The 26,187-nt window shown below is 48.4% G+C and overlaps 1 protein-coding gene across 3 annotated transcripts; it reads right to left on the bottom strand.

The window, feature by feature from the left end:
* Positions 1-516: 516 nt before the first annotated feature.
* Positions 517-26,187, bottom strand: NTPCR (nucleoside-triphosphatase, cancer-related). Of its 3 annotated transcripts, XM_081123779.1 has the most exons (6): positions 26,013-26,187; positions 21,838-22,000; positions 21,005-21,098; positions 9,253-9,462; positions 3,034-3,104; positions 517-1,424 (listed from the first exon to the last, which is right to left on the bottom strand). In XM_081123779.1, exons 1-5 carry the CDS (start codon positions 26,044-26,046, stop codon positions 3,036-3,038), a joined length of 570 nt encoding a protein of 189 aa, XP_080979905.1. In that variant the 5' UTR covers positions 26,047-26,187; the 3' UTR covers positions 517-1,424; positions 3,034-3,035. The 3 variants fall into 3 exon arrangements, with proteins under 3 accessions (XP_080979905.1, XP_080979904.1, XP_080979906.1); XM_081123778.1 differs by lacking the exon at positions 517-1,424 and having other exon boundaries at positions 2,541-3,104; XM_081123780.1 differs by lacking the exon at positions 517-1,424 and having other exon boundaries at positions 2,541-3,104; positions 9,253-9,458; positions 26,013-26,179.

Raw genomic sequence — 26,187 nt, 5'->3', positions numbered from 1 at the left:
TGTCCTGAAATCCTCTTGGGAACTTGACAGCCGAGCCCAAAGGACCCATGGCAGGCCCTCAGCTGGGAGTGTGGCCTCCCCATGCAGTGGTCTCGGTTTAGAGGAAAATGGTGGGCCACTCCTGGGGCATCCAGCATATTCCACAGAAAGTGACATCTGAGAGAGCTGGGGAGCCAGCCAGAGGAATGACTGTGACAATGCGGATGGGAAGGGAAGGCGCCCCGGGAGCGCCTGCGTCTCTCTCCTGCAGAGGCTCCTGAGCCTCCCCAGCTGCTAAGTCCATTTCTTCCCTCATTCTCAGAGCAGCCTTTGGGAAGACTGGGGGAGCAGGGCACTGAGTTTATCCCCGACAGCACACAGAATGGAACTGTGTCTCTGAAGGAGTGGCCTCGGCTGCGTGTGCTGTGAGCCCGAGTCTGTGCACACGTCCCTCCAAGGTGCACGTGCCCCAAAGGGGAGACTGCTGCGGGGCTCACTACACAGCTCTTCGTGGCTGTCAACGATGCAGTCGTTTTTAAAAAAATTGTGAACAACTTTTTAATTCATGAACTTGTTAACTTGGTCTTCAGCCAGTCAGCTGTTTGTCAAGAGACTAGTCATTGCAAAATACTGTATTATCAGCCCCCATTTGAAAGAGATCCTAAGGTGACATTTCTTGCCGGAGTCATTCAAACCTTCCACCAGCATACTGCTGAAGAGTTATTTCCTGCATTTGGACATTGAACAGACTTTCCCCCCTAAAGTTAAGCAGCAGCCCGTCCTCGTAGTGCCTGGTTTTATATAAACCATGTGGCTTTCTGGCATCACTGATTCTAGATTTTTCACTGTGTGTTGGAACTGTCTGTGTCTGGCAGGTACTTTTCTAAAATCACTCAGTGCTCCATCTCTTTGCCCATAAAATGTGCGATGTGATACTATTTACATAGCCCTCTCCTCTTGGGGCCCCTTTGCCTCTCCCTTCAGTCCTGAGTCACTGAGCCTCAGGGACGGGAGCATCTGCCATCCAAACACACACACACCACCTTCCCAGAAACAACCTTTTGTGAACACAGAGACAGGAAGGAAAGAAGGGGCCTGGCGAGCCCACTGTTTCTGAGCTGCCACCACCCCACCTTTACTGGGGCCTCCTGCCGTCAGCCAGGATAATCAGATTATAGTCTGTGGAGTGCACCTGAGTCCACCTCCCTGCACGTGCGTACTCACTCAGAGGGAGAGCAAGCGTTTACAGTCCTGTGTGGTGAACGGCAGCTCCAGTCAGGGGAGGGAGAGGAAGGGTTAGGACTCTCCAGGTCAGTTCTGCTTGTCCCATCCAGCCCGCTGTTCTGGACGAAATTCCTCATACGAGCCACACACACGCCAACTTGTGCTTTTCACAGCTGTTCTTCCTGGAAGGCTGGACTCAAACCCAACAGTCCGCCAGTCATCTGGATTTGAAGAGCAGACATTTCAAACTCTGGAATGAAAGAGAATTCCTGATCTCCACCCACCCACGCTGCGCCCTTCCTCTCAAGAGCGCCTCGGCTTGGCTGGGGAAACTGACGTGACACAGGGCTCAGCCTCTGCTGCTCTGCCCCAGGCTTGTGCTCCGGAGTGAATGAGGCTCCCTCTGGGCTGTGGGAGTTCAATAGGAGTGGACTGATTGTAGGGCGGGGTTCCCAGGGGCCGCACACACCCCTGAAGATCGAATACACCTGTCCTGTCCTGTGAGCGTGGCTGAAGTCACACCCAGACCTCATGAGCTCAGCCTCCCTGAACAGGCCAATGGAGCAGGGACAGTGAGTGGGTGACACCCTCTTCCCCAGACTGGACAAGGCACCCCTTTGAAGGGATTAGTTCCTTATTAGCCCCTTCAGTCACAGTCCCTAAAAGGTCGGCAGGTCCAGACCAAGGTCAGAGCGCAGCCTCGGGAGACACTGACATTTAGGAGCTGTCATAGGCTGCGCCACCGCCTCGGCTCAGACGTGAGTGCGCCCTGCACTGTCCATGCACCCAGTGTTCACAGGACCCCTGGTCCCACACACGGGGACTGGTCCGTGGTTACAGATGGGCAAACCCAGCATTAGCACCAACCAGGTTTGTAGCTAATGCTAGCTGCCAAAAATAATCCTGGAAATTCAGAGACCTTCACCAGAAATGACCTAAAAACACCTGTGAGTCCCTCCTGTACATCCATCACCCAAGCGCAGTTTCACCCTCTGAATCCTGGGGTGTCGGCTGTCTCCTCTATGCCTGCTGCAGGCTGCCCCTCACCCTGCACCACTATCTGACAGCTCAGCCCGGCACTGGGTTCTCCCCAGGGACCAGGCAGAGGGCTGATGACAGTCCCTTCCACGGGATGCCACAGCCTCCTGTGACGACACTCATTTATCTCCCCGTTTTCTGGATGGGAGATGAGGCACAGAAAGGTTTAAGAACCTGGCCATAGTGCAGCTCTGATCTAACACCCCCATCCTCCCACTGGCACCTACTGAGCACCAAAGGCATCCTGGCTCCTAAGGCTGTTTATTCCTCCCACACAAGGACTCATGTACCCAAAACCGTCTCATCCATGTATATTTTATTAATAAGCAAACAAATAAACAGTAAGGGGGGGCTGAAATGGCTTCCTTTTAAAAATCAAAAACTGTTACCACTTCAAGCTACATGAGACCACAGCAGCCCCTGGGAGGGATTCACGTTCCTGACGTGCAGGACCGATGAGGAGTGAACTCCCCTCCCCCCTTCCCCCAACACATTCATCAACTTCACGGGGGCAAATCCCATCTGGGGCTCGGAGAACCATTCCTCGTTTCATAATTTACCCCAATCATACGCACAACTGCAAGGGGAAATAAACAGCGCGCAGCATAAATAAGCACACGATGATTAGTCTTGCAGTCGATGCAGCACTGAGGCTAATTCCTCTTCTAAAGGGTTTATGGGAAACAGCTGTCAGGCTTTCTGTGCAGGAGCCCACACGGTTCCAGAACCGAGGGCCTGGACCCAACAGGCGGGGCTGCTCCGGGAAGGGCAGCAAAACACACATCACATCACCTTCACCTCCTGCCGCTCTGCACACATGTCACAATATCCGGCAAGAGGTGGTTCCTATTCTCCTTGGTGACCTGTGGGAAGAAACAAGAGAGGGCCTCAGAGTCCCTTTCCTCTCTCCACTCATCTGACAGTAATATTCTAGAAGAGTCCCAGGGCCGGGAAGGGGTGAGCTATGCTATGAAGTACGAGCCAGGTATGAGTCAGGTATGAAGTATGAGCTCTGAAAACAGGACCAGTCCGCTCGCATCCCACCACCATCCTCTGCAAAGCAGAAGTGGGTTTACAATGGGTGGAATTTAACCATGAAAAGACCTAAGAGGCCCCGTGCAAGGTGCTCCGGCATGGACAATGGGACACAGCCCGACCGTGAGCAGACCCAACGAGGAGGAACTGCCCGCATGAAGCCGGGAGAATGCGCCTACTGGGTGGGCCTGCTAAGAGCAGCTGGCACCTGGCCATGTCCCTCCCGATGCTGGATGCTCCCAAGATCAGTAATCACTCATCTCTCCAGGACCTTAGCAAACCTGAGTGCTGCCAGGAGCCCTCACATCATTCAGCTCCACACCTGAAAGATGAGGAGGCTGAAGCCCAGAGAAATCAGGGGTCTCCTGAGCCCTGAGCTAGTGGGAGTGCAGTGCAGACTGAACTCAGGTCGCCGGACCCCAGTATCTCTGGCTCTCTAATTGCTATCATTACAAAAACAAGAGTCTACTCCAGATTTACTTGATGACCCATTTTAAACCTTTCTTTCTCAACCACAGTCCCATGAAAACCACAAAAGCATTTGGACTTGCAGGAGAGGTGGAGGGTGGTCTGCTGCCCCACAAGGGCAGGGCCATCGCTCCTCCTATCACCTGGGCCTTCCTGTTGGCCCCACACGACTTTCCCCCAGTCAGCACAGACGGGGTGCAGGCCAGGAATGGGACAAGGTACTGGGGCAGGGAAATGACTCAGATAAAACTTGACCTCATGGAGTTTACAGGCCAGAGCACAGGGGCAGGAGGCAGGAACAACAGCGAGAGCAACGAATGAGTGAATGAGTGACTGAATGAACAAATGAACAGTGAGACATGAGAGTGGAGAGGCACCAGAGTGGAGGTGGTGGTCAGGAAAGGTTGCCATAGGGAGATGGGCCTGGCCTTAGTTTTTACAGGTGGACAATGACAGAGGGGCCCCCAGCAGAGAACCCGAGTGCATCTGGAGAGCCTGAGTGGTTGAATGTGGGGACCCTGAGAGGAGGGACATGCCGGATCCCTGCAGACCTCACAACCCATATTTAACAGGGGGCCTGGCACACAGTAGGTGCTAAATAAATGTCTGATGAGGAAATACACGGAGGACTTCATCCCTTTGGGCTTCTCAGCATCCAGGCTACACAGTCTAAGAACCAGCCCTCAGTGAGAAGTGCCAGCTGGGCCCGGAGACCTTCCTGGGGATCTGGATCCTGAACGTAGGGGGCTTAGCAGCCAGTGCTGGGGCTGGCCCCCTAACAGCAGTGTCCAGGACATGTCCCCTGGGCTCAGCACTCAGAGCTTCAGGGCCCTGTGTCATCTCATTTTAACTTCGCAGCAGGCCTACGCAATGAATGAGGCTGGCAGGGCCATCCCATTCCACACAGCACAGGCCAAGGTGCAGGAGACAAAAGCGGTTCAAGGACCAAGAAACACAAAGGCCTCATCTATCCCCAGGTACCCCGACTGCGTCCCTGCCCCACAGAGACCCTCCCTCCCTCCTCAGGAGCTGTTGGAACTAAGGCGCTACAGTGGGGCCAGTGCTGGCCACTCCCAACCTGCACAGAATGCTCTCCAAGCCTTGGTTAGCTACAAAAAGAAAAATTAAAACCAGAAAAGACACATTTTAGGAACATTTTATCATTAAAAATTAATGAACAAAAAGTTACATTAATATTCTGTTCTCCCCTCTGATTTCCGAGAGTTCTGAAAACGATGCAGCTGACGTCTGTGTGACACTGTCTACTGAGCTCAGCTCTTACGCAGACTCAATGCTCAAACAAGCACACCACCATCCGTCAACGCCACGGCCCTGTCCTCTGTGCGGGATTCTAGTCTACTTCTCATTCAACCACCAGATTTCTGGCTGCAGAGTCTTTCCTGGAAGGCTACGAGGGACCTGGGGGCTGGGAACAGAAGGAGGTGAGGAAGACTACAGAGAGAACCCAAGTTGTCCTGCCCTCCTCCTTCCGGCACGAGCCTGGAGGGAAAGGAAGCTGATGACACCTGAGCCCTCTGTCCTCCCTGCGGGTGCGGACACCGAGTTCCGCGGAAACTGGGCTGTGTCTCACCCATCCGGCTCCGGCATGTGGCAGGTGCTCAGTAAATGCTCATCAAATTCTAGGCTGAGGAGGGTCTCTGAAATACAACTGAGTGGTTTGGTTGAATAAAGATGACAAAGATGCCGACAGTCTCGAGTATCCAGGTTGCTCTGTGCCTCCGGGGCCATCGCAGTGCCCACTGGCTAACAGCAGCTTGAGCACCACAATATAAGCAGAGCTGTGAGCATCTGCACAGAGGAGCAGGTAGGGAAAATGCTGTTCAGTGTATGTACCATGTGCAGGAAAGCAAAGCAAACCACATACATTTCCTTGAGACTGCGCAGGAAGAACCCTGAAAAGTTTCTAATAAGCAAGGATTAGAAAAGGAAGTAGTTTGACAGTGCTCATGATTATAAGTTAACACATATTAAAAGCTATGACTAATCTGTTTCATGTTTTGTCTTTATTTCATTTTATTGAACCTAAATATAGAATCATTCATGGATCTAAATCTACTTTTTCTTAGAGGTTAAAATCCTTTAACTAAAAATTACATTGGCAATTGTAACCCAGTGTCCACGGCTGGAGAGGGACAACAGGTCAGTGTACAAGTGGTAATGGAGCATATCCCCAGAAGAGAGACGCAATGGCCCTTTGCTTGGGCGTGCTGTCTGACTTCTGCGAGTATGTAACTTTAGTAAGAGATAAATCATACACCATAAAATTCAACCTCTTCATGGGAGGACTCAGTGGCTTTCAGCATATTCCGAGTTGTGCAGTCCCCAGCACTATTTAGAACATTCTCATCGCCCACCCCCACCACCCCATTCTCACTCCTACGCTTCCTCCTTCCCCCGAGACCCTGGCAACCACTGATCCACTTTCTATTCCGAAATCTGCCTGTTCTGGACATGTCACACAGATGGAATTACACAACATGAAACCTGTGGTGACAGACTTCTCCCACTTCATAATGTGATGCTAATTCACCCGTGTTGTGGCATGTGTCACTGCTCGCTCCTTTCTGTTCTCAAATAACGCCCCATCGCATGTGTGTAGCACATTTATTTATTTGGTCATCAGCTGGACACTGGGCTGTTGCCATTTTGGGCTATTATGAATAATGCTGCTGTGAACATTATTGCACAGGTTCATGTGTGACATGTGATCTCAGGTCTTTGGGGTGTACCCCGAGGACTGCTACTGCTAGGTCAAATGGCAACTCCACGCTGCCCTTCTGGGGAACTGCAAGGCTGTTTCCACAGTGGCTCTGTATGAGGGCTCCAATCTCTCCACAGCTCCCCAATCCCTGTTACTTTCCATCTCTTTCCATTAATTTTACTGTAGCCACTCCAGTGGGTGTGAGGTGCTGTCCCCACTGTGGTTTTCACTTGCACTGTCCTTACAGCTAATGCTAAACACACCTTTTCATGTGTCTATTGGCCATTTGTCTATATTTGGACAAGTCTTTTCAGATCCTTTGCCCATTTTTAATTACTGAGCTATAAAACTCTCTATATATTCTGGAATGCAGGTCCCTTATCATATATATTATCTTTACCCCCCCCCCCCCCCCGTCTGTGGGTTGTCATTTCACTTTCTTTTAATTCTGATAAAGTCTAATCTGTCTATTGTTTCATTTGTCAATTGTACTTTTGGTTCGTATCAGATAAGACTGTGCTCACCCAAGTTTAGAGACTTACTCCCACATTTTCTGCTGAGAGTTGTGTCATTTCGGTTCTTACATTAGTTCTATGGTCTATTTTGAGTTAACTGTTGTGTATACTCTGAGGTGCAGGTCTGACTTCACTCTTTGACATGTGGATATCCAGATTTCCAGCACCATTTGTTTAAAAGATATTTTTCCTAATTAAATTATCCCTGTCGGAAATCAGCTGACCAGAGACATAAGGGTTTATTTCTGGACTTTCAAGTGTGTTCCATTAATCTGTGTCTGTCCTTATGCCAGTACCACACTGTCTGGATTACCAGTTTTGAGGTAAATTTTTAAATCAGAAAGTGTGTGTCCTCCAACATTTCTTTTTCAAGACTGTTCTGGCTGGGTTCTTGACATCTGCATATGAATTTTAGGGTTAGCTTATCGATGTCTACAGCACCCCTCCAACTTCTGACCTAGAGACTGGCAGATGTACTCTGACCCCTGTACCTACAAAATAGGAGCAGACTAGAGGGCCCAGAGAACAGCATCCAACTCCTAGTGACATTAAAGTGGTCGATGCCCTGCTTGGTGAGAGCAAAAAAACAAAAACAAAAAAACAAGGGGAAGAGTAAGAAGAGGTCTAAAAATTTACAGATTGGAGAGAAGTGGAAACCTGGTTCCCATTATTGTGATGCTGCAACCCACAAGTAAAAACTAAATGAACGAAAGCCATTGTATGTAGAGAACAAATTCAAATGGCTGTGAGTTCAGAATAGTAAAATAGATATGTTATAGTAACATTTTTATAAAGTAGAAAAACCTTGTAATTTCTAAGAATCTGAGATTTTATGGCCAAATCATCTGAACAGTCACTATGAACGAAGGTAACAGTCCAGCAGGGCTATCCTAATGCTCAGGCTCTGGAGTCAGACTGGCCGAGGTTTGAGTCCTGGCTCTGCCACCTACTGAATAGCCTTGGAAAAGTTATGCAACCTCCCACTGAAAAAATGGAGATGGTGTGACACGCCTCAGCAGGTTACTGTGACATCTGTATGCAATGATGTATGTACCTGCAGCACTGAGCACAGCACCCAGCTCCAGGTGCTCTGAGACTGGAGCTACCTTGATTTCTTTGTCAGTACTCAGCCGACTCCAGGCATCTCCTCTGTCCCCTCAGCAGGTAGCATTCTCCTACATTTCCATTAAGAAAATATTTCAAAGGAAATCAAATGAAATAGGCTTCTTAAATGCCACTATGATGACCAAACTCATATTTTTTTCTTTTTGTAAGAAGTGACTGGCAGGGATAAAAATGCTGTTTTCATGTTGGTAATTAGAAGACTATGACAGAGGACACATGGCTCTCTCTAGTGACCTTGGTCTTCCTCAATTGCCTCTACAGCACTAACACAACAAACCACTCATCTCACATGTACTCTACCATAAGCCTCTCCAACTGCAGGGACCTGAGATCCACCCGAGAGCTAGTTGAAACAGATTCTTGGGCCTGTGTCCAGGAACCTGATCCATCAGGTCAGGGTGAGCCCCACAACCTCACACGTCTCACCAGCTCCCCAGTGACGCCCATCCTGTGGGTGTGCAGACCTCACTGTACTGAGCACGATCTATGGCTGTGCTGCCCATGTGGCTCCTAAGTGACTAAGAAGTGGCCACTGTAACTGAGGGACTCAGGAGCCACTTGTGGCTACTGGCTGCTGCACTGGACAGTAGGACTGTGTGTTCCATCACCATGGGAACTTCCACTGGGCCGAGATCCTCTCCAGCAGTGAGGGCCATGCTCCACACAGCCACCATAGCCTCCTCTCCCTGAGTGGCTCAGCCCAAAGGGAAACTTTCCAATAAAACGGCACTTCTTTGCCTCTGTATCTCAACCTGACATAGTCCCAAGAAAAGATGTGCTCAGGCAGTTCTGATGCTGTGGGCGAAGTGCTGTGTCTGGTCGGGGAGGATGACTGCAGCCTGAGCAGTGAAGACAGGCTGCCCCACAGGCAGGCCTGTTTTCACATGGAGTTTATAATGTAAGTCCTAGAAATTCCTAGAAAATAAGACTCACCCACATAAAAAGACTCACCCACACAAAAGTTGCATAACTTTTCCAAGGCTATTCAGTAGGTGGCAGAGCCAGGACTCAAACCTCGGCCAGTCTGACTCCAGAGCCTGAGCATTAGGAGATAAAAGGATGGTCATTCAGAACAAAAGTCTGTTTTCGAGCCACTGCTGTTTCGGGTCACCTGCTCCGTCTGCAGACAGAGGCTGCTGTACTCACACTGAACACCTGCACGTCTGTTCGGGTCCGAATTTCTTCCACGAGGGCCAGTGGTTTCCCTTTAGGCACCGGGATTGTGCCCAGGACCACAGTCCCTGGGGCGGCCAGTGTCTGACGAACAGCCTGGATGAAGGGCTGGCTGAAGAGCTCCATCTTCCCGACCTCATCGATGACACACACTCTCGGCCCTGGGCCACTGCTAGAACCTGCCTGAGGACAACAGGGATGGTAACTGGGACACCAAAGGCACAGTAAGCAGGGTACCCACTCCCCACTCACTCACCAACCAACCGTCACACCAGGGAAAGTGAACTGCGCTCCAGAAGACAGGTCACCTCACAGTCCACAGGGGCCAGTTAACTGCAAACTCCTCTCCCCTGGAGACTGTCCCACCCAGGAAACCCAACTCCCTGAGCCTCCCAGTTCTCCTGGCAGTTCGTACTCCTTTAGAACAGTTCCAGTATTAGCCAAGCTTCATGTGTACATACACCCAGAAAACAGGCAGGACTGAACACCTGAGTTTTAGAAGAAACCAGACGCCTGGCAGCCCTTATTACTAACACTGCCCCATTTTTTTCAATTCTGAGTGGAATGAGGTTCCCTGTCTGCCGGGAGGAGATAAGTGCTACAGGCAGATGCCTGTGTTTCATAATCTACAATATGAGGGCTGGGGGAAAGAAGTAAAAAGAAAAGGTATCTTGGGTGAAAGAAAGAAGTGAGCAGGATTGTGCCCTTTAAATCTCAGATTCCCCTTCTGATGACTTTACTCCTTCAAGTCCACACGTCCTTGGAAACCCCAAGAGGGACAGGGGTGGGGCCAGGAGTCATAAGGACTCCCAGCTCCTGGGATCTACACTCCTGTGTAACCCCCAACCACCCATGCAGGACCAGGGCTGGTCTGTATAACCATGAGAATCAGGCAGAAGGGATGGTATATCACTCCTGAGACTAGGTAAGAGGCTACAGTTTGGTAATGTCTCAATTTCTCAATCTCCCTCTCTCTCTGCTCACTTGCTCTGGGAGGACAGCTGCCATGTTATGAAGACATTCAGGCAGCCGAAGGCCAGGTTCATGTGAAAGGAACTGAGGCCTCCCAGCAACCATGACAGCAGCCAACAGCTTGACTGCACCCTCATGGACACCCTGAGTCTGCCGCACTCATCTAAGCCATCTGGACTCCTGAGCCAGGAAAACCCTGCAAGATAATAAATGCTTGTTGCTTTAAACTGTGAAATTGGGGGGTAATTTGTTACACAGCAGCAGAGAACTAACGTATACGTCCCCTCTAGAAAACTTTCCCAAGAAAGCTGGTATGAGTATGACTAGTTCTTCCACAGCAGGGACATAACACAACACATAGTAACACTTCAATGAGTGCAGAGCAACATTCTATAACCTTTATATAAACCACTACTCTGAAAACTACATGTGAAGCTGATTTACAAAGTACTTCTCACTAACATTCTTAGACTCCGTAAATAGCGACATAAAACAGTCTTGGGATAGATGTCTGAGTTAAGCTAGACTTTGCTCAAATTCCAGCACTAAAGCTGCGGCCCCGGGTAGCTGGTGGTGGATGCACGTGGCGGCAGACTGAGGGCAGATCCTGAGGCCCTGAACAGTGCTCAGGGGGAAGGGGAGGGGGATTCTGTCCAACATCAGAGAGAGTCTAAGCCAGGGAGGACCATGAGCTGTGCCAGGAAGCTGCTGGCTGTACAGAGTCAGGAGAACAGGTCCAAATCTTAGAAAAGACAGTGAGACTGTGAGGCCTAACTGAGCAGTGATGGAGGAAGCATGAGAGCACTGGTTTTCAAACTTCTCATTGAGTGGCACTCTTTTTATTTCTCCACCTAAAATCATGCACATAATTTATTTTCTAACCTTTTTACTGGCAGAGAGACCAGGAAGAGGATCCTTTGTGATCACCCAAGAGAGTCTAAACAATCAAACTTCCATTTTTCTAATGCCCTTCATTTTTGTCTTTCAATCTAGTTGTTTGTGTGTGGTGTACACACACACACACACACACACACACACACACACACACACACACGTGCGTGCAGACAGGTTGTATTCATTATTTTCTTTCCCATGGAATTGAATGAGGCTGCAAAGTTGAACTGAGGGAGCTAAGTCGCCCTCCACTGAGGGGTGGAGGTAAGGGGAGAAGGGAGAGTGTCTGTTGAAGAAGGCATTGTTTATTCTAAACTTTTTCTTCAAAAATGAGCAAACTTGAAGACAGTTGTCAGTCACCTACTTGTGAGCATAAAAACAGACAATGCCATGAGAGCCAGCCATTCCCACTGACCAGACCCTTTCCTATCCAGGCGCGCCTGGGGCACTGGGCTGCCTCCAGAGACAGGAGTAATTGTGGATGCTGTCTTCTGGAAGCCACCATCCAAAAGCCAAACAGAACTCTGCCGAGGCACATCCAATGACAGTTTGAAAGCAGGCAGTTCAGACAAAGAAAAATAATATGAAAGAATGTGTGTGTATTGTACATGTGTATTTATTTGGGAACATATATGTGGGCAGTCAAATGCATGAGGGCATGTATGTAAACACATGAGCAGGCACAAACACACAGCACATGGCCCTCCCGCCACCCCGGCCACTCTACAACCTTCACCATTAGAGCTCACTCCATTTAAACTTCTGCACAGGTACCTGGAGACACACATACATTATTTTGTACCAACTGGAAGAGCTCATTTTAAAACCTTAGCTTGTCTAAAATCCTCATTCTGTCCAGAATTAGTGACTTATTGTTTAGGAACTATAAGACTCTCAAAGGTAAGTCTTGGACTTTTAATGAGAAGTGAAGTTATTCAGACTCACTTGAGAGACAGCAATCAGATGCTAATCCACCCGGAAGCTGGCAAATACTCAGCCTGTTTCTCTAAATAACACACGAAGATATACTCAAGAGCCTAATAAAAGAACCACTATTATGTTCAAAATTGTTTTGTTTCTATATCAATTCAAGCAACATTAGCAGAAAACAAAAAAGCCAGTGAACAAACAATAGCCTGTTTACACTGTTCTAAACACTGTTCTGAGTTGATAAAGACACAATCTGTTTGCCACACTGGGGCCCAGGTTCAAAAACTGGCAGGAGCCTGCGCCCCCTCCATAGTGGGGGCAGTGGGGGCTCCTGGAGTAACTGTACCCAAGGGTGTTGAGTAGGGAGCTCAAGAAGAGCCAGGGGCTGTGCGCTGAAGGTAAAGGACAACACAGGGCGTCCCTGCCAATGGCCACAGCGCAGCCCTGTGTCACTCACCACACTCCTCATAGGCCTTGGTCTCAGCTGACTATAGGTTTCACTGTCAGAGTGAGAAAAACTCTGTCAAGCAAAGCGTATTTCAGCTCCTCTGCTTGTTGAGAGAAGAGATACTGCTTTGGGACAGAGCCCTGAACTTGACTGGCCTGGGGAAGAGAAGCTGGGAATAATTTTACAGCTTGGATCTCACTTGGCTACTTCGCTTTCTGGAAAGATTAGCAGATTTAGAGCAACAACGAAATGTCTTTGTCCCAGTTATGCCAGAGACCTGAAAATAGTGTGGGATTTTTTTTTTTTTTTTGGTCCTTTGTTTGATCTTTATATGTACTTTTAAGAATATAAAGAAAATGTAAAAATAAAGTAAGCAATTTTATTTAACCAAAATATTGAACTGAGAGAAAGCTAAAGTTTTTTATGTAGCTCTTTTTGAGTATCAAAAGTAATACAGTTCAAAAATCTAAATAAGGTGTTTGCCTTTCTCTGAATTATTACTTAATAAATATTTCTGGTGGTATTAGGTTAACTTTTTTTAAATATCAGACACACAGACTGGCTTCTGAGCCTGCCTGTCTGGGACAGCACGTATGAAAGTCACGGAGGGAACGGGGTGTCTGTAGAAGTCAGGTGCAGACCTGCAGGCCTTCCTAGAAAACAGCCATGGTGCTGGGGAAGCCAGGAAGGCGAAGGGCAGTAACAGCAGCCGCAGCTGAGCCACCTCATAATCCCTCTGTTGTTAGCTGAAAGTGCAGGACTCCAATTAGCCTTCATGTGTGTTCATTCCAAGCCTAAAGTTTCAGAATCCCTTAGCAGTCTGGTGGCAGGTCGACCACCTGTCTCCAGGGAGTAAAGTCACAGGCTGGCAGCCAGGATAAGATGTCTAGACAGACCGAGACACCCCGCAGCCCAGCCCTTCCCCATTAGGCGTGCTCTGGGCGAAGGACACCCCAGAGATCCCACTAGACTAGTTCTGGCCTCTCCAGGGCTCCCCCACATGGCACCCGACTGCAGAGCACCAGAGGGTGCCATTGGCATTTTCCAAGCTACAAGAACCATCCTGGGACTGAAACAGTAGCCACTGGCCAAGTCAGCCCAATGGATGGAGAGCCCAGCCTCCTGTGATCCCAGCGCCCTGGGACCAGCCTGGCGACCTGCCTCCTGGGTCCCCATGACAGATGGGCAGCTCGCTCTGGCCCCCAGGTGCCTGGCAGACACAGATCAGAGTGTTGCTGTGAGGCTCCACCCAAGGTACTACGTCCATCACCTCTCTCACCTCAAGAAGAATCATCAGACTGCACTAAGTTGTGCACCTGCTGGCAGCCAGGGACTAATGCACTTTACAAGCTTAGTAACTTCACAGAGCAGGTGTCAGCATCTCTGTTCTACAGAAGAGGACAGGAAGTGATTTGGGCAGTCACCAAGTTCCTGAGGGACAGAGCTGGGAATCAAGCCCGAGATCCACTGCTGCCAAAACTCCCCACATATCCCGTATGCAATCCCACCTGCATGCTTGCAACACAAAATAATGGAAAGACATGAGTCTCAGAAACCCATCCAGCCACGAGAAAACTCATCTCTCCCATGAGAAACAATGACACTGGTTCCCAGGGGCCCACAGAGGCACAGCCACAAGAACTCTAATATTAATTTTTTTGGAGTAATCATATTACTTTCAGTACTCAAAAAGTTACATATTTGGAGGTCTCAAAATAAGTACCATCACCAACCCCATTTTATCCATTAAAGAATGGCCCCATTCTGTAGAGGTGACCTGCAGGTAAGGGGGCCTCACCCTCCACCAGGAACACAGCTCTCTCTACACACGGAAGACAGGACCAGGCCTCCCAAAATGGCTTCACTCCTGCCCCTTCTCATCAGCTGACAGTGTTTATGTAACTAATTGTTGTAAGTTTCTCTTGCTCAGTAAAAACTTGGTATCTTTGATGCCTTATGTCCTTTTATTAGAAATTGCCTGGAGAGAGTGGATTGTTTTTGCTACAGTAGAATGGTGATGATGTTTTTCTAACTAATGAGGCAAATGGATACAAGTACAGGCAGTATGCTGTCTTGAGTTCAGCTTCTGAACGTGCAGTGACTTTATGTTTGTTCATCAGTGCTCACCTTGTTACATAAAGTGTTTCAAAAGGCAGTAGTTAAATCTGATTTCCAGTTGAAGCCTCAAGAGAAAGCTATTTTTATCTTAAGGTAAACTAATAAAGTTTTCAAAAAATGAAAATTAATGAGGAGAAATTTTGATGAGGAGGAAGTGCATGGTCTTAAAGTATCTCCCCACTCACTGCTCATTAGCTTCAAAGGAAAAAGTAGTAAAAATATACTGGGGAGAATGGGCAATTCCTTGACCCGGTCATCAAATGACACTGCCCGACACCACGTGGCTCCACATGAAATGCCCGGGAAGGATGCGCCACCGCTGGTATAATATTCTGGCTGAATCTCAACACAAGAAATGGCAGATAAACTCCAAAGAACATCCTATTAATAAAACATAAGTGCCTTCCTCAAAAATGTCAGTGTCCTGAGAGAATGACTGGAGATGCTCCCAGTGAAAGGAGCGAACGAAATACTACAACTAAATGTAGCAGTTGACCCCAGAGAGCACAAAAAGAAATGTTACAAAGGGCACTGTTAAGTGAATGGACAAAACTGGCACAGAGTGGCAGACCCTTCGCTCAAAGCTTTTCCTCAGTGCAGAATTTACTGAGATTGAGGACTGTACCAATTACACCAGAGCATCTCTCTTTCCTTAGGAAAAGCACATTGAACATTTCTTTAGGAGTTAAATGCACTGGCGACTGCACTGTACTCTCAAATGATTCCCCTGCGGGTTTGTATACAGGGGTCAGCAAAAGTAGGTTTACAGTTGTTTGTATGCAAAAATACATAATACAATAAACACCAGTATGAGACTGAAGTCTGTGTTTCCCATACTCACAACTATAAACCTACTTTTGCCGACCCGAGTTCTCACACACACACACACACACACACACACACACGGAGAGTCAACAAACAACAGGGCACATGTTAGAAACAGGTGACTGGACAACAAGCACACAGGTGACCTTACACTGTCCTCCTCCTTGGACTTTTCTCTAAGAGTAAAATTATATCCAAATAAAGTTTTAAAAAGTTAGAATCACTACAAAAAGAAGAAAACATGCACACTTTCACGGTGTCAGAGTCAGGAAGAGAACCACCAGGGCAAGGTGCACTCCTTCAGCTCAGTGCAGTTCCAGTGGGCTCTGGACTAACGGGGGGGAGCCCAGAGGAGCTGGAGGAAAGCGAGAGACACAGTTGACACCACCCCATGCTTGCTAGGAGTGGGCTGCACAAAGGTACTGAAACCCAAGGCAGACGCCTCCTCAGAGGCTAACCCACACCCTCACAGAGGCAGCAATGGGAGACACTGAAGCTGCAGACTCGCCCTGTGGGGTCAGACTGCCAGTAAGCATCGCCGTGACAAATCCTGCCAGGTGAACTGCAGCCCACCTCACACCGAACTCACAGCTCATCTCCTATCTTGATTCATGGCAGGAATGTTTTTATGGACAATTTTTAAATTAATTTTTGTTTGCAGAAGGTAGCTGTGAACTTCCCGGGCTGATCTTGCAATGCACACGTGGGGCCGTGAAGTATAGGAACAGAAAGCAAGGGGAGACAGAGCCGCAAAGGCCGTGTCTGCCAACGGTGAAGGGAATTCTAGCAATTCCCGGGTGCTCGTCAACCTTTCAAGAATGGACCCTGACTAGACCTTGGTTTTCCTAAATCCTCTCTAAAGCCTGCTGGCCTGGAAAGCTAAGTGGCACTTCCAGGTCAAGTGACAAAAATAGCTTTTCCCTGGACAGATCTCTTGCCTGAAAATGAAACTTCAAAGATCTGAAGCAGTTTTATTTCAGAATCAAAAGCAGATCCTGCTCTCAAAAACAAATATATACTAAGTGCCATATTTGGATCAAAACAGGGAAATACAAGGTTCAAGCTCTGTTGACTTTCACTGGGTGTCTGGGTCTAGGTTACTATTCCTTCCAAGATCTTTACTAAAAATGACACTGCTGAGCCTAAAAAACAGGGCTTTGAGGAGATGTCCTTTGTTCTTTAAAACATTATAACCGACTGGTACCTGTTCAAGTGAGTAGGAGACAAAACGGGAACCAACAGAATGTTAAATCCCACAGTGCACCGAACCTAATGCAGCACCCGGGGCTGTCAAGAACCACATGAGAAAGGCCAGCCTTCTCCCGCTGCCTCGATCACCAGAAACCTGGAAAACAAGCCTAACCGCAGCAGCAGCAGAAACAGAGGAGACCTCTGGATGGCCTTACCAGAACATTCCAAAGGGAGAGATCGCGTTCAGCCGTGCGGGGTAGAGGTGGGGGATGGGAGCCGTGGAGGGTGGAGGCCGTGGGGGGGGATGGAGGCCGTGGCAGGTGGAGGCTGTGGAAGAGGATGGAGGCCGTGCAAGGCGGAGGCCGTGGAGGGGGGAGGCTGTCTAGAACATCAGACGCTCTTTGTATCTGAATAACTGCACTTGTATAGTTCCATTCACTCTTCATAATGACAACAAAGTATCCACTCTACAAATTATGCCAGCTCTACCTACAAACTGCGTGTCCCTGGGCAGGTTAATTTCTATTCTATACCTCAGTTTCCTCATCTGTAAAACAGGAAGAGTGACGTGTTACTCTGAGGATTAAATGAATTAGTGCCTAGCACACAGCGTGCACTCAATAACTCTTACCTACTGGTACCACCACCACCACATCACCACCACGGCTACCACTACAATTTGGAGAAATGGACAAATAAGAAAGGATAAGACAATTTAGAATAATACAACTGATTACTATAGTAAATAAAATAGTATGGTACTGATGTAAGAATCAAACAGATCAACGGAAGAGAGACGATAACCCTAAAACATTACACACTTACATTTTTGAATATAATTAATGAAGCATAAAAAACTAATGAGAAATGGGTTATATACAAATGGTTTTACTAAACTGGCTAAGTATTTGGAAGAAAATCGAGAGTGTGACTGTATATTACATTCAAAATAAACCCAGATGGATTAAAAACAAATGTTTTTTAAAAAGCGTGTACAAGAGCCCTAACAGTTTGAGCACAGCCCGTGGACTGACGGGCCCCAGGTTCCATTCTGGTCAAGGGCATGTACCTCAACTGCAGGCCTGATTCCCGCCCTGGTCGGGGGCATACGGGAGGCAGCCAATCAGTGTTTCTCTCTCTCCCCCCCTTCCACTCTCTCTGAAAAGCAATGAAAAAAAAATTCTCCAGTGAGGATTAAAATATATATATATGTACATGAAAGAAGGAACATAGTAACTTGGAATGTTAAAAAAAAAGAAAAAGAAATTGCCAGACAACTGAGAAAAATACAATCAATCAATATAAAAAGGTTATTCACCTTAGAAAAGATCTCTTTTAAGCAAAAGGAATGAACAATTTAGATTTTAAAAAATACCTGGTAAATAACTGAAAAACATTTGCCCTCATTACTAAAAAATGCAAAATCAGAGCAAAGATCTATTTTAATACCAAAAATTAGTATAGAGTTCAGTGTTGGCCAAAGTGCAGCAAGACAAGTGCTCACACAGTGGCAGTAGGTGGGGTGAACAAGGACAGAGCCATCACCAGGACACCCCAGCAGCACATGGCCAAACCCAGACGATTCACAGGCCTCCACCTGGTACCTACACCTTGAGATCCTTCCCAGAGACACAATCATGGCTGGAGCAAAAAGACTGATGCACAAGGGTGTCTGTGGCAAGGTTACCCTACAATAGTGGTAAATAACCTAAATGTCTGACACCAAGGAAATGTTGGTTAAATAAAGATGAAAATCCACACCATGAAATCAAGTGCAATCATTACAATATCATGGCTGTGAAGATTATCATGTCGTAGGACCATTCCCATGTCACTCAACCACATTACAGGAAAAACCCAAGCCTCTGAAACTATATACGTTTTCCCAATTTCGGATGACTGAACAAATAAACTAGGTATAGAAAAAAGGCAGAAATAAAATACGCAAACAGCGGTTAAACTCAGTTATTCATATATATATATATATTTACAAATTTCCTACCTTGAGTATGTAGAATTTAAATACTCAAGAAAACAATAAATGTGGTCCAATAAGGAAAGAAGTCACCCATGGAGTGAAAAAAAAAATCAACAATCGTCAAACCCAGGAAAGGCTTTCTAGAAAACTTACTGTACCTAGAATGTTTCTGGTGTTACTAGATTCTTCTTTATTTCCCACGTGTGCCCATGAAGGACTATGGGACCCCATCCTGACTATGGAAAGGAAGGTAGTGCCTGACCTCCTGCAGGCTGGTCCTGCCCCCATGGCTCCCAGCCAGTCTTGCGTCCCAGCCCAAAGCTTTGTTTTTCTTACGGTCCCGTGGGAGACACTTGTCAGGTTTTGTGTTGTCCTTCATTCCCATACCACTATAAACTATGAACTAACACACCATCGATCCGCACCACAGTATTGCCCTGCCTGGAGGTGCTGTCTACAGCTTCCAGTTCACTTCAGTTGCTCACTCCAACAGCGATACAGAAACTCTCTTTCTATTCCCCTATTTTTGTTGCCTGTTACTTTTAACTTTTCACTTGCTTTTTTTAAAGTATAAAGACATACCACTCATTCTTTTTCCTTTCTTCAGCTCAATAAAATACACGATATGGGACAGAACCTCTGCTTCAAGAACAGAACCCTGTGACCCAGACAGGGTAAGAACCGCACCCTGTGCACCTTTCCTACCTTGAATGCGAATGTGCGGGTTTGGTAATCAGAGTATAAACAGGTGGGAGAAGTCTGCTTTACTTTTTATTTAAAAGAGTCAGTTCTGAGTCCAGCAGCAGCGATTCCTGTAGGATTTTGCAGACAGACACTCAGCGAGTGTGCTCTCCCAGGATCCAGTCTGCCCTGAGCCAGGCAAGTAAAATCAATTCTTTGTATTGATCCCATGACAAAGCCAGAGCCTCCATCTGGAATGTCATTTGCAGTATTTCACTTGCCTTTGAACATCTGAGTAGAGAGGTATGTATGTAATGGGAAAAGAAAAGCCATGTTCTCTGACCGCTCCCATGCAGTGCAACACCCACCACAGTCCCCAGCTCAGGGAATAAGGGACGTTCCAAGAGTAAGAACTTAGGAAAGGGGCAGGGGGGAGGAGCAGGCAAGAGGAAGAAAGCAAAGCAGGTGGGCCCAGAGGAGCGGCAGCCCCCTACCAAACAGAGCACGGGCACTGCCAGCCCTAGGAATCAAAAACTGTCCCTGGCAGGCTAGAGCTAAAATTTCCCGTAGCCTTGGGAAGCTACTCAAGCCCCTCGCTGCACATTTTAGCTGGGCCCTGAATGTCAAAAAAGCAGAGAAGCAAAGATCTGAGGAGTATGCCACCCAGAGAAAATGGAAAGTGCCAAGGGCAATGGTTAGCATGGCCCTGGAAGGCTAGTATGCTTGAGCTAGTATGGCGGTTACCAGGGTCGATAGCACAGGGCCTTCCTGGCCAGGACCTTGAACTTTATTGTTGACGCAAAAGAAACTTCTGAAAGGTTTAAAATGGCCTCTTGATATAGGTCTGTACCATTCAATTTTCACAAAAGTAAATCAAATCGTACGTCTATAACAGATTAAATGAAACCCACATTCCCCAGTATGGTCCATAGGGCCCTGCATCATGTGGCCTCACCCACCTCACCAACCTTTCCTTCTTCCTCTCCTCCTGCCCCAGGGCTCTGGGGCCTCAGTGTACCTGCTCCCGCCATCCAGAATATTCTCCCCAGACCTCCACCCCACACACACCTAATAGTCTCTCTCTGAAGTGACAGCATATTTTCATCTTTTCAGTTTAAATGTCACGCCTCAGAGTTCTTAATAGGCATGGGGTTTCTTTTTGGACTAACAAAAATGTGAAATTAGACTATGGTGAATGGTTGCAGAGTCCTGTGAACATACTAGAAAAAATTAAATTGTACATTTTAAATGGGTGACTTATGATATGTGAATTGTATCTCAATAACCTGTTTTAAAAAAATAACAGGTAACAGAGTGAGACAATGTATTAGGTGCTTACCATTATGTCCATATAATGACACTCTTCCTTCCTAAATGTTTGCTTCTTGTGCTGCGAAAACTGGGTTGAATTATAAACTAAGGGAAACTAGAAGAAAGACTTGTTTGGGGACGTTGGCAGCTGGACACCAGAGCCCTCTCAGTATAGAGTCTTTGTATGTGCCGAATGTCTGTGACCAGGAATTTACTTGTTCAGAGTGACAGCAAATCACGTTGTATATCCTGAAGACTTTTAAACTATAAAATGCAGAACAGGCCTCTCCTTAAGAGCAAAGCCCCTTCGTTCCAGGGCCAGCAGCTCCCACAATGCACCACAACAGACGGGCTCCAGAAGCAGAAACCACACTCACTTTCAAGACGGGAAGTGCCAGCTGCTCGAAGGACATCAGATCCACCACGTACTGGCCGACTCGGCATTCTCGCTTTCCAGAAGGAGGCCCTGACCTGGGGAGACAGGGAGGTCCTGCTGAAAGGCCCCTGCATTGGTTGCTGGTGTTGGCTACTCCACTGACCCTTGGCCTTCCACTTGTGCTAAGTCATCTTTAAAAACCACCTACAGCATCAGCTGGGTGGCTCAGTGATTGGAGCATCATCCCATGCACCAAAAGGTTGCAGGTTCGATTCCACGTCAGGACACATACCTAGGTTGCAAATTCAATCGCAAGTTCAATCCCCTGTCAGGGTACATATGGGGGCAACTGATCAATGTTTCTCTCTTTCCCTTCCTCTCTCTTAAAAAAAAAAAATCAATAAAAACATATCCTCAGGTGAGGATTAAAAAACAACTACAGAAGGAGCAGTGGTGTGCAAGCTGACCTGAGTCCATGCTCTCCCTGAGAGCAGAGCTACCACTAAGTGCGCCCACCAGCAGCCACGGGCCGGGTGGTCACCTTGGTGGGGCCAACTCGAAGCTCCAGGGAGCTGCTGCACCAACTAGCACTGAAAAGCAGCACAAGAAACAGGGCTACACTACGCATTACAAAGTGAGATGAGCTTAGCCGTCCAAGGAGTAAGCTTTAAGTGAAATACAGTATTTTTATACTTTGTTTTTCATATGATGATTTCAATTTGTATTCTTTCTCTAAGAAATCCAAAGGCCTAGAGTCTTCAAGATAGAAGAGAGCATGTGGCTTGACCCTGTGCCCAGAGAGAATAAAAGAGCAGAGAAATGAAATCTCAGTACCCGACTCTAGACAAAGGTCCCCGCAGGCCAGACAACGTGACGACATCGAAACCTATTCTCCTCCCTCCCTGCCTGACTTCTTCTGTGTAAAATCCATCGACAGGCACCCCAGACGACTTTAAAACCTCGCTGGCTTTCTGGATCAAAGTTGTTTTTCCAACACCTAAAAAAAAAAAAAAAAAATCCCATTAAGAAACACCCCCTTGCTGGAGCGCACCCAGCACCCGCTGACTGAGAGCAACCATGGTGGGGAGGAAAATGGGCTGCAAATGGATTTTATGAATATTAACTTCACTTTCATTTTGACTGCTCCAGGTGGTAAAACTTTTTAATTTCAAGTAGAAACAAGCATAATAAAAATATGACTGGCATCTTAAAGTTTATTTTTAAATTCTGAAACATTATTTTGTCACATACACAATCCTAGAACCAGTTGAGTGGCTTCCTGGTGATGGTCTCAAGTGCAATTTGCATCCTGCGAGACAAGCTTCATTTTCTCTAAGGTTTACTCCCATCCTTGGTGGCCACACTCCTTCACCCAGCAAGGAAACTGGTGATGCTCTTGTCAAACGCTGGGCACTGTAGGGTTTCAACCTCCAAGGCACTGTGACCCACATGGAAGAGTGGGCAAGTCCCTTCCCTGCTCCCTGGACCGACACTACTACGGCTCCTGATGTTGTCCCTTAAATTCCACCGACACCACTAAAAAGGGCAGTATTTAAATTTTTCCACAAGAGCTTTTCTATCAGGTTGGCGACCCCTCCTATCACCTCCTCCGTGTCCCTAAGCATTCCTTTGGCTGACCCAACCCCTCTTCAAATTGTACCTCCACACGTCCACCCATTGTCCTCCCCACCCTGACCCCTTCCTTTCCTCTCAGCCTGGTCCGTGGACTACTCTGATGAACTCTCATGTGTCTACAGGTACCAACAGGTGCTACCTAATATAATAACACTAACCACTGATGTCACAGAGCCAGGCACTTTTCTAGCACACGTCAGCAGCGTTTTCTCAGTTAAAGCCTCACAACCACCCTTAGGCAGTTACCATTCTTGCCCCTATTTTACAGATAAAGAAACAGAGGCACAGAAAGGTAAGGTAATTTACCCAAGGCAATGTATTTTAGCAGGGGCCTTTATCTGTCACCATGACTTTTTATATGAGCCAAATTCCCATACAGACTTAAGTCAGCGGCATCATGATCACCCAAAAATGGAAAAACAGGGGAAACTTCTAGCAGGTCTGTAATAGAGCCATTTTGAGATCCACAGGGGTGAAAATCATATTACTTCTATGGCTGCCCACACAGAGTCATCAGGGTTCCTGAAGGGCCCTTTTACGTTTCCTTGAAATAAAATACAATCCGTTATTCTTATTTACTGCATCTCTCCTGACTGCTGCTTCAGGGAAGTCACTGAAGAATCAGTTTAATGCAGGTGAGTGGCATTGGCAGGTAGGTAAATTTGTACTTTCCTGAAGGGTAATTTCAATGTGCCTACCACAGTGCACAACAATTCTACAGTTAGGAATTATCCTCTGTAAAGAATCTGACAACAGGGCCCTGGCAGGTTGGCTCAGTTGGTTTGGAGCATCTTCCCATGCACCGGAAGGCTGTGGGTTCGATTACCGGTCAGGGCACATACCTAGGTTATGGGTTCAATCCCGGGTCTGGGTACATGTGGGAGGCAACCAACTGATGTTTCTCTCCCTGTCTTAAATCAATTTTAAAAAGCATTTCCTGGGGTAAGGATTAAAAAAAATAATGTGACAACAGGTACAAAGATATTTGCATGAAAACAGACCACAATATATGAAAATAATGTATGGAGTAAAAGGAGGTTAAGAAACAGCAGACATACCTAGCATCACTCCACTGTGTGGGGTTTTTTTTTAATTCTGTACGTTGGAATTCCATGTGATGTCACATTCTTTAAAACTTTCTTAAATTTTTTTGTCTTATAGTGAGTGGGTATTACTCTTAATGTAACAAAAAGCAAAGCTATTTACATTTTGAAAACGAGACAATGGAGCAGTGTAGTAAAATGGACACGCTGCAGGTCCTGCTGTCCTCATACTAGGTAGAACATGGTAAAGTAAGAGGCATGTGGCTCGAGTCCCTCTTTCCTCTTCAGCTCTAGAAATATTCTTCCAGTTACTTTTTCATCCCCATTAATTAAGCTGCCAGCCAGGTGCTGTCTATACTAAGAAGTGAGCTGTACCGAAGACCCCAAAACGGCAGCCCACAGATGGGCAAGAACAGGTCGGAAAGCTCCAGAATCATTTTGATTGTGGTTCTCCCATAAAGCTGACCCTCAGATGAAGATTCAAATGCAGGTAGTTTAATTTGGGAAGTGACCCCAAGACATGCTGGTAGGGAGGTAACTACATTATCAAGCAAGTTACCACGTGGCTAGCTGGAGCCTAACCCCACTGGGGAATCCGAGGAGACAGTTTTAGACACATGGCTCAGCTATCCTGTCTGAGGGCTGAGGAAGTAGGGAGCTTACTCCCATCCATCATGGATTTGAGGCTGCTCCTGGGGGACAAGAAGTCCCTGGCCCGTCACACCTGCCCTGTGCGCAGGCAGAGTGGGCTCCAGTGACCAGAGAAAGCCCCCCAAGGTGGGTCACAGGTGGGACAGCTGAAGTTGGGGAAAATGCTAAGTGCCAAGGAGACTCGGGTGGGGCACTGACAGCGAATATAAAAAGTGCCCTCTTTAAAAGAGAGATTATCTTCTGGTCTGAACATGTAGAGAAGATGTAGCCAGCAGGCAGAGTCTAGGGTTGAGTTGGTGAGAGAAAGAAACTAAGTGAATGAAAAAAGAACAGACAATAACCCCAAAGGGGGAAAAAAGTTGTGCATAAAATGAAAAGAAATTACAGATTACTCCATGGCTCGTGGGTGATGAGCTCTTACATCGTCCTGACACTGTGAACACTGGCTACTGAGCTAGTCAGGAGATGGCCAGAGAAAGGAGGTGAGCGGGTCTGAGCACAGGCTTCAGAGCTGCACTGCAGAACTAGGAGTCTTTCCACTAGGCGACCCTAAAACTTCCATAAAGAAGGAAACGCAACCCCACACACCTCCAGGTCACTGGTTAGGAAACAGAGGCGTCTTGGGGCCAGCCTGCTGGAAAACTGCATTCCGGGTCTCAAACCAAGGACTGACCGACCAACTTTCAGAAGACAGTCCTGTGCAATATTAGGGAGCCCTCCAACTACCCTCCTCCTCGCCGCTCCTCCAGGGCCGGGTAAAAACACAACTGCAGTCTGCAATGTTAGGTGTGTGTAGCCTTTGCCGCTTAAGGCTTAGCAACCTCATTAAAATGAAGTGGCAGAGAGTTCTGGGCCCAGGGTACAATCGTTGATGCCTGAACTCGCAGCGACGGTGAACGTCAGACCCACCGAGCAAAGGAGCCGGGGCATCCTTCGCTCCACTCCGAGCCCGCCTCCCTCCCCCGGCCGGGGGCGCCCGCCCCCTCCCTCAGCCACGCCCACTGCGCGTGCGGACACCTCCCCCCCGGGCCCGCGCGGCCCCCGCACCCGCCGGGGCCCCCTGCACAGGCGGGAGCCCCGCGCGCACAGGACCGAGGGCCGTGCCCAACGCCGGGCATCAGCAGGGACGGGCGCGGACACAGGGTCCGAGAGCAGGTCCTGCAGGCACCAAGGCTCCTCAGGCTGCAGCCCCGTCCGTGGGGGGCATTCGGGAGTCGGGGGCTCAGACGGGGGGCGGGGGTAAAGGTTACCTCTCTAGTTTCACTACCCTCCCACTGACCCCTGACCCCCACCTCCTTTCGCTAGAAGGTGGGTGACGCCGGCAGCAGCGCGGCCCTCCACAGACCTCCGGCCCCGCCTACAGTCAGGGCGGCGGCCGGCGTCCTGAGGCGCCGCCGCGCACGGGGGCCCCCACGGCCGCGTCCCGACCCGGCGGCCTCCTACCCCCGCAGCGCCACGGCCCCGCACCACGAGCCTGTCTCACCACGCGGGCTGCAGCCCAACCCTCCACCCCGGGCACTCAAAAGCCCGCCACGTGAAAGGACACGTGGGCTTCAGAGGACCCGGCCCGTGACCCACGGGGCGCTTCAGCCGCCAGCGGCCAGAGCCCGGGCGGGCGGCCCCACGCGCGCCCCACGCCCACCCCTCGGCCTCCGGGAGGCGGAGACCCGGCGGGGTTACCTGGGGGCCCCGTCAGGAACACGTGCCGCGCCATACAGCGGGCCGCAGGGGGGTCACTGTCGGGGTCGGGGTCGGGGTCGGGGTCGGGGTCTGGGTCGGGGTCGCGGCCTGAGTCCCGCCCACCGCGTGCCACAGGCCCCACCTCCGCCGGCCGGAAGCACCGCCCCGACGCTGC

The sequence above is a fragment of the Miniopterus schreibersii genome (genome assembly GCF_964146895.1).
Source record: "Miniopterus schreibersii genome assembly, chromosome: 21".
Lineage (NCBI taxonomy): Eukaryota > Metazoa > Chordata > Mammalia > Chiroptera > Miniopteridae > Miniopterus > Miniopterus schreibersii.
This window is presented reverse-complemented; position numbering and strand designations above follow the sequence as displayed.

Excerpts from the sequence above, each read along its gene's own strand:
- NTPCR (XM_081123779.1), bottom strand. The coding sequence starts at position 26,046 with ATGGCGCGGCACGTGTTCCTGACGGGGCCCCCAG. Across the intron at positions 22,001-26,012 it reads GTTCCTGACGGGGCCCCCAG|GTGTTGGAAAAACAACTTTG; the intron begins GTAACCCCGCCG and ends TTTTTTTTTTAG. Across the intron at positions 3,105-9,252 it reads CAGACGTGCAGGTGTTCAGT|GTCACCAAGGAGAATAGGAA; the intron begins GTGAGTACAGCA and ends TTCTTCCCACAG.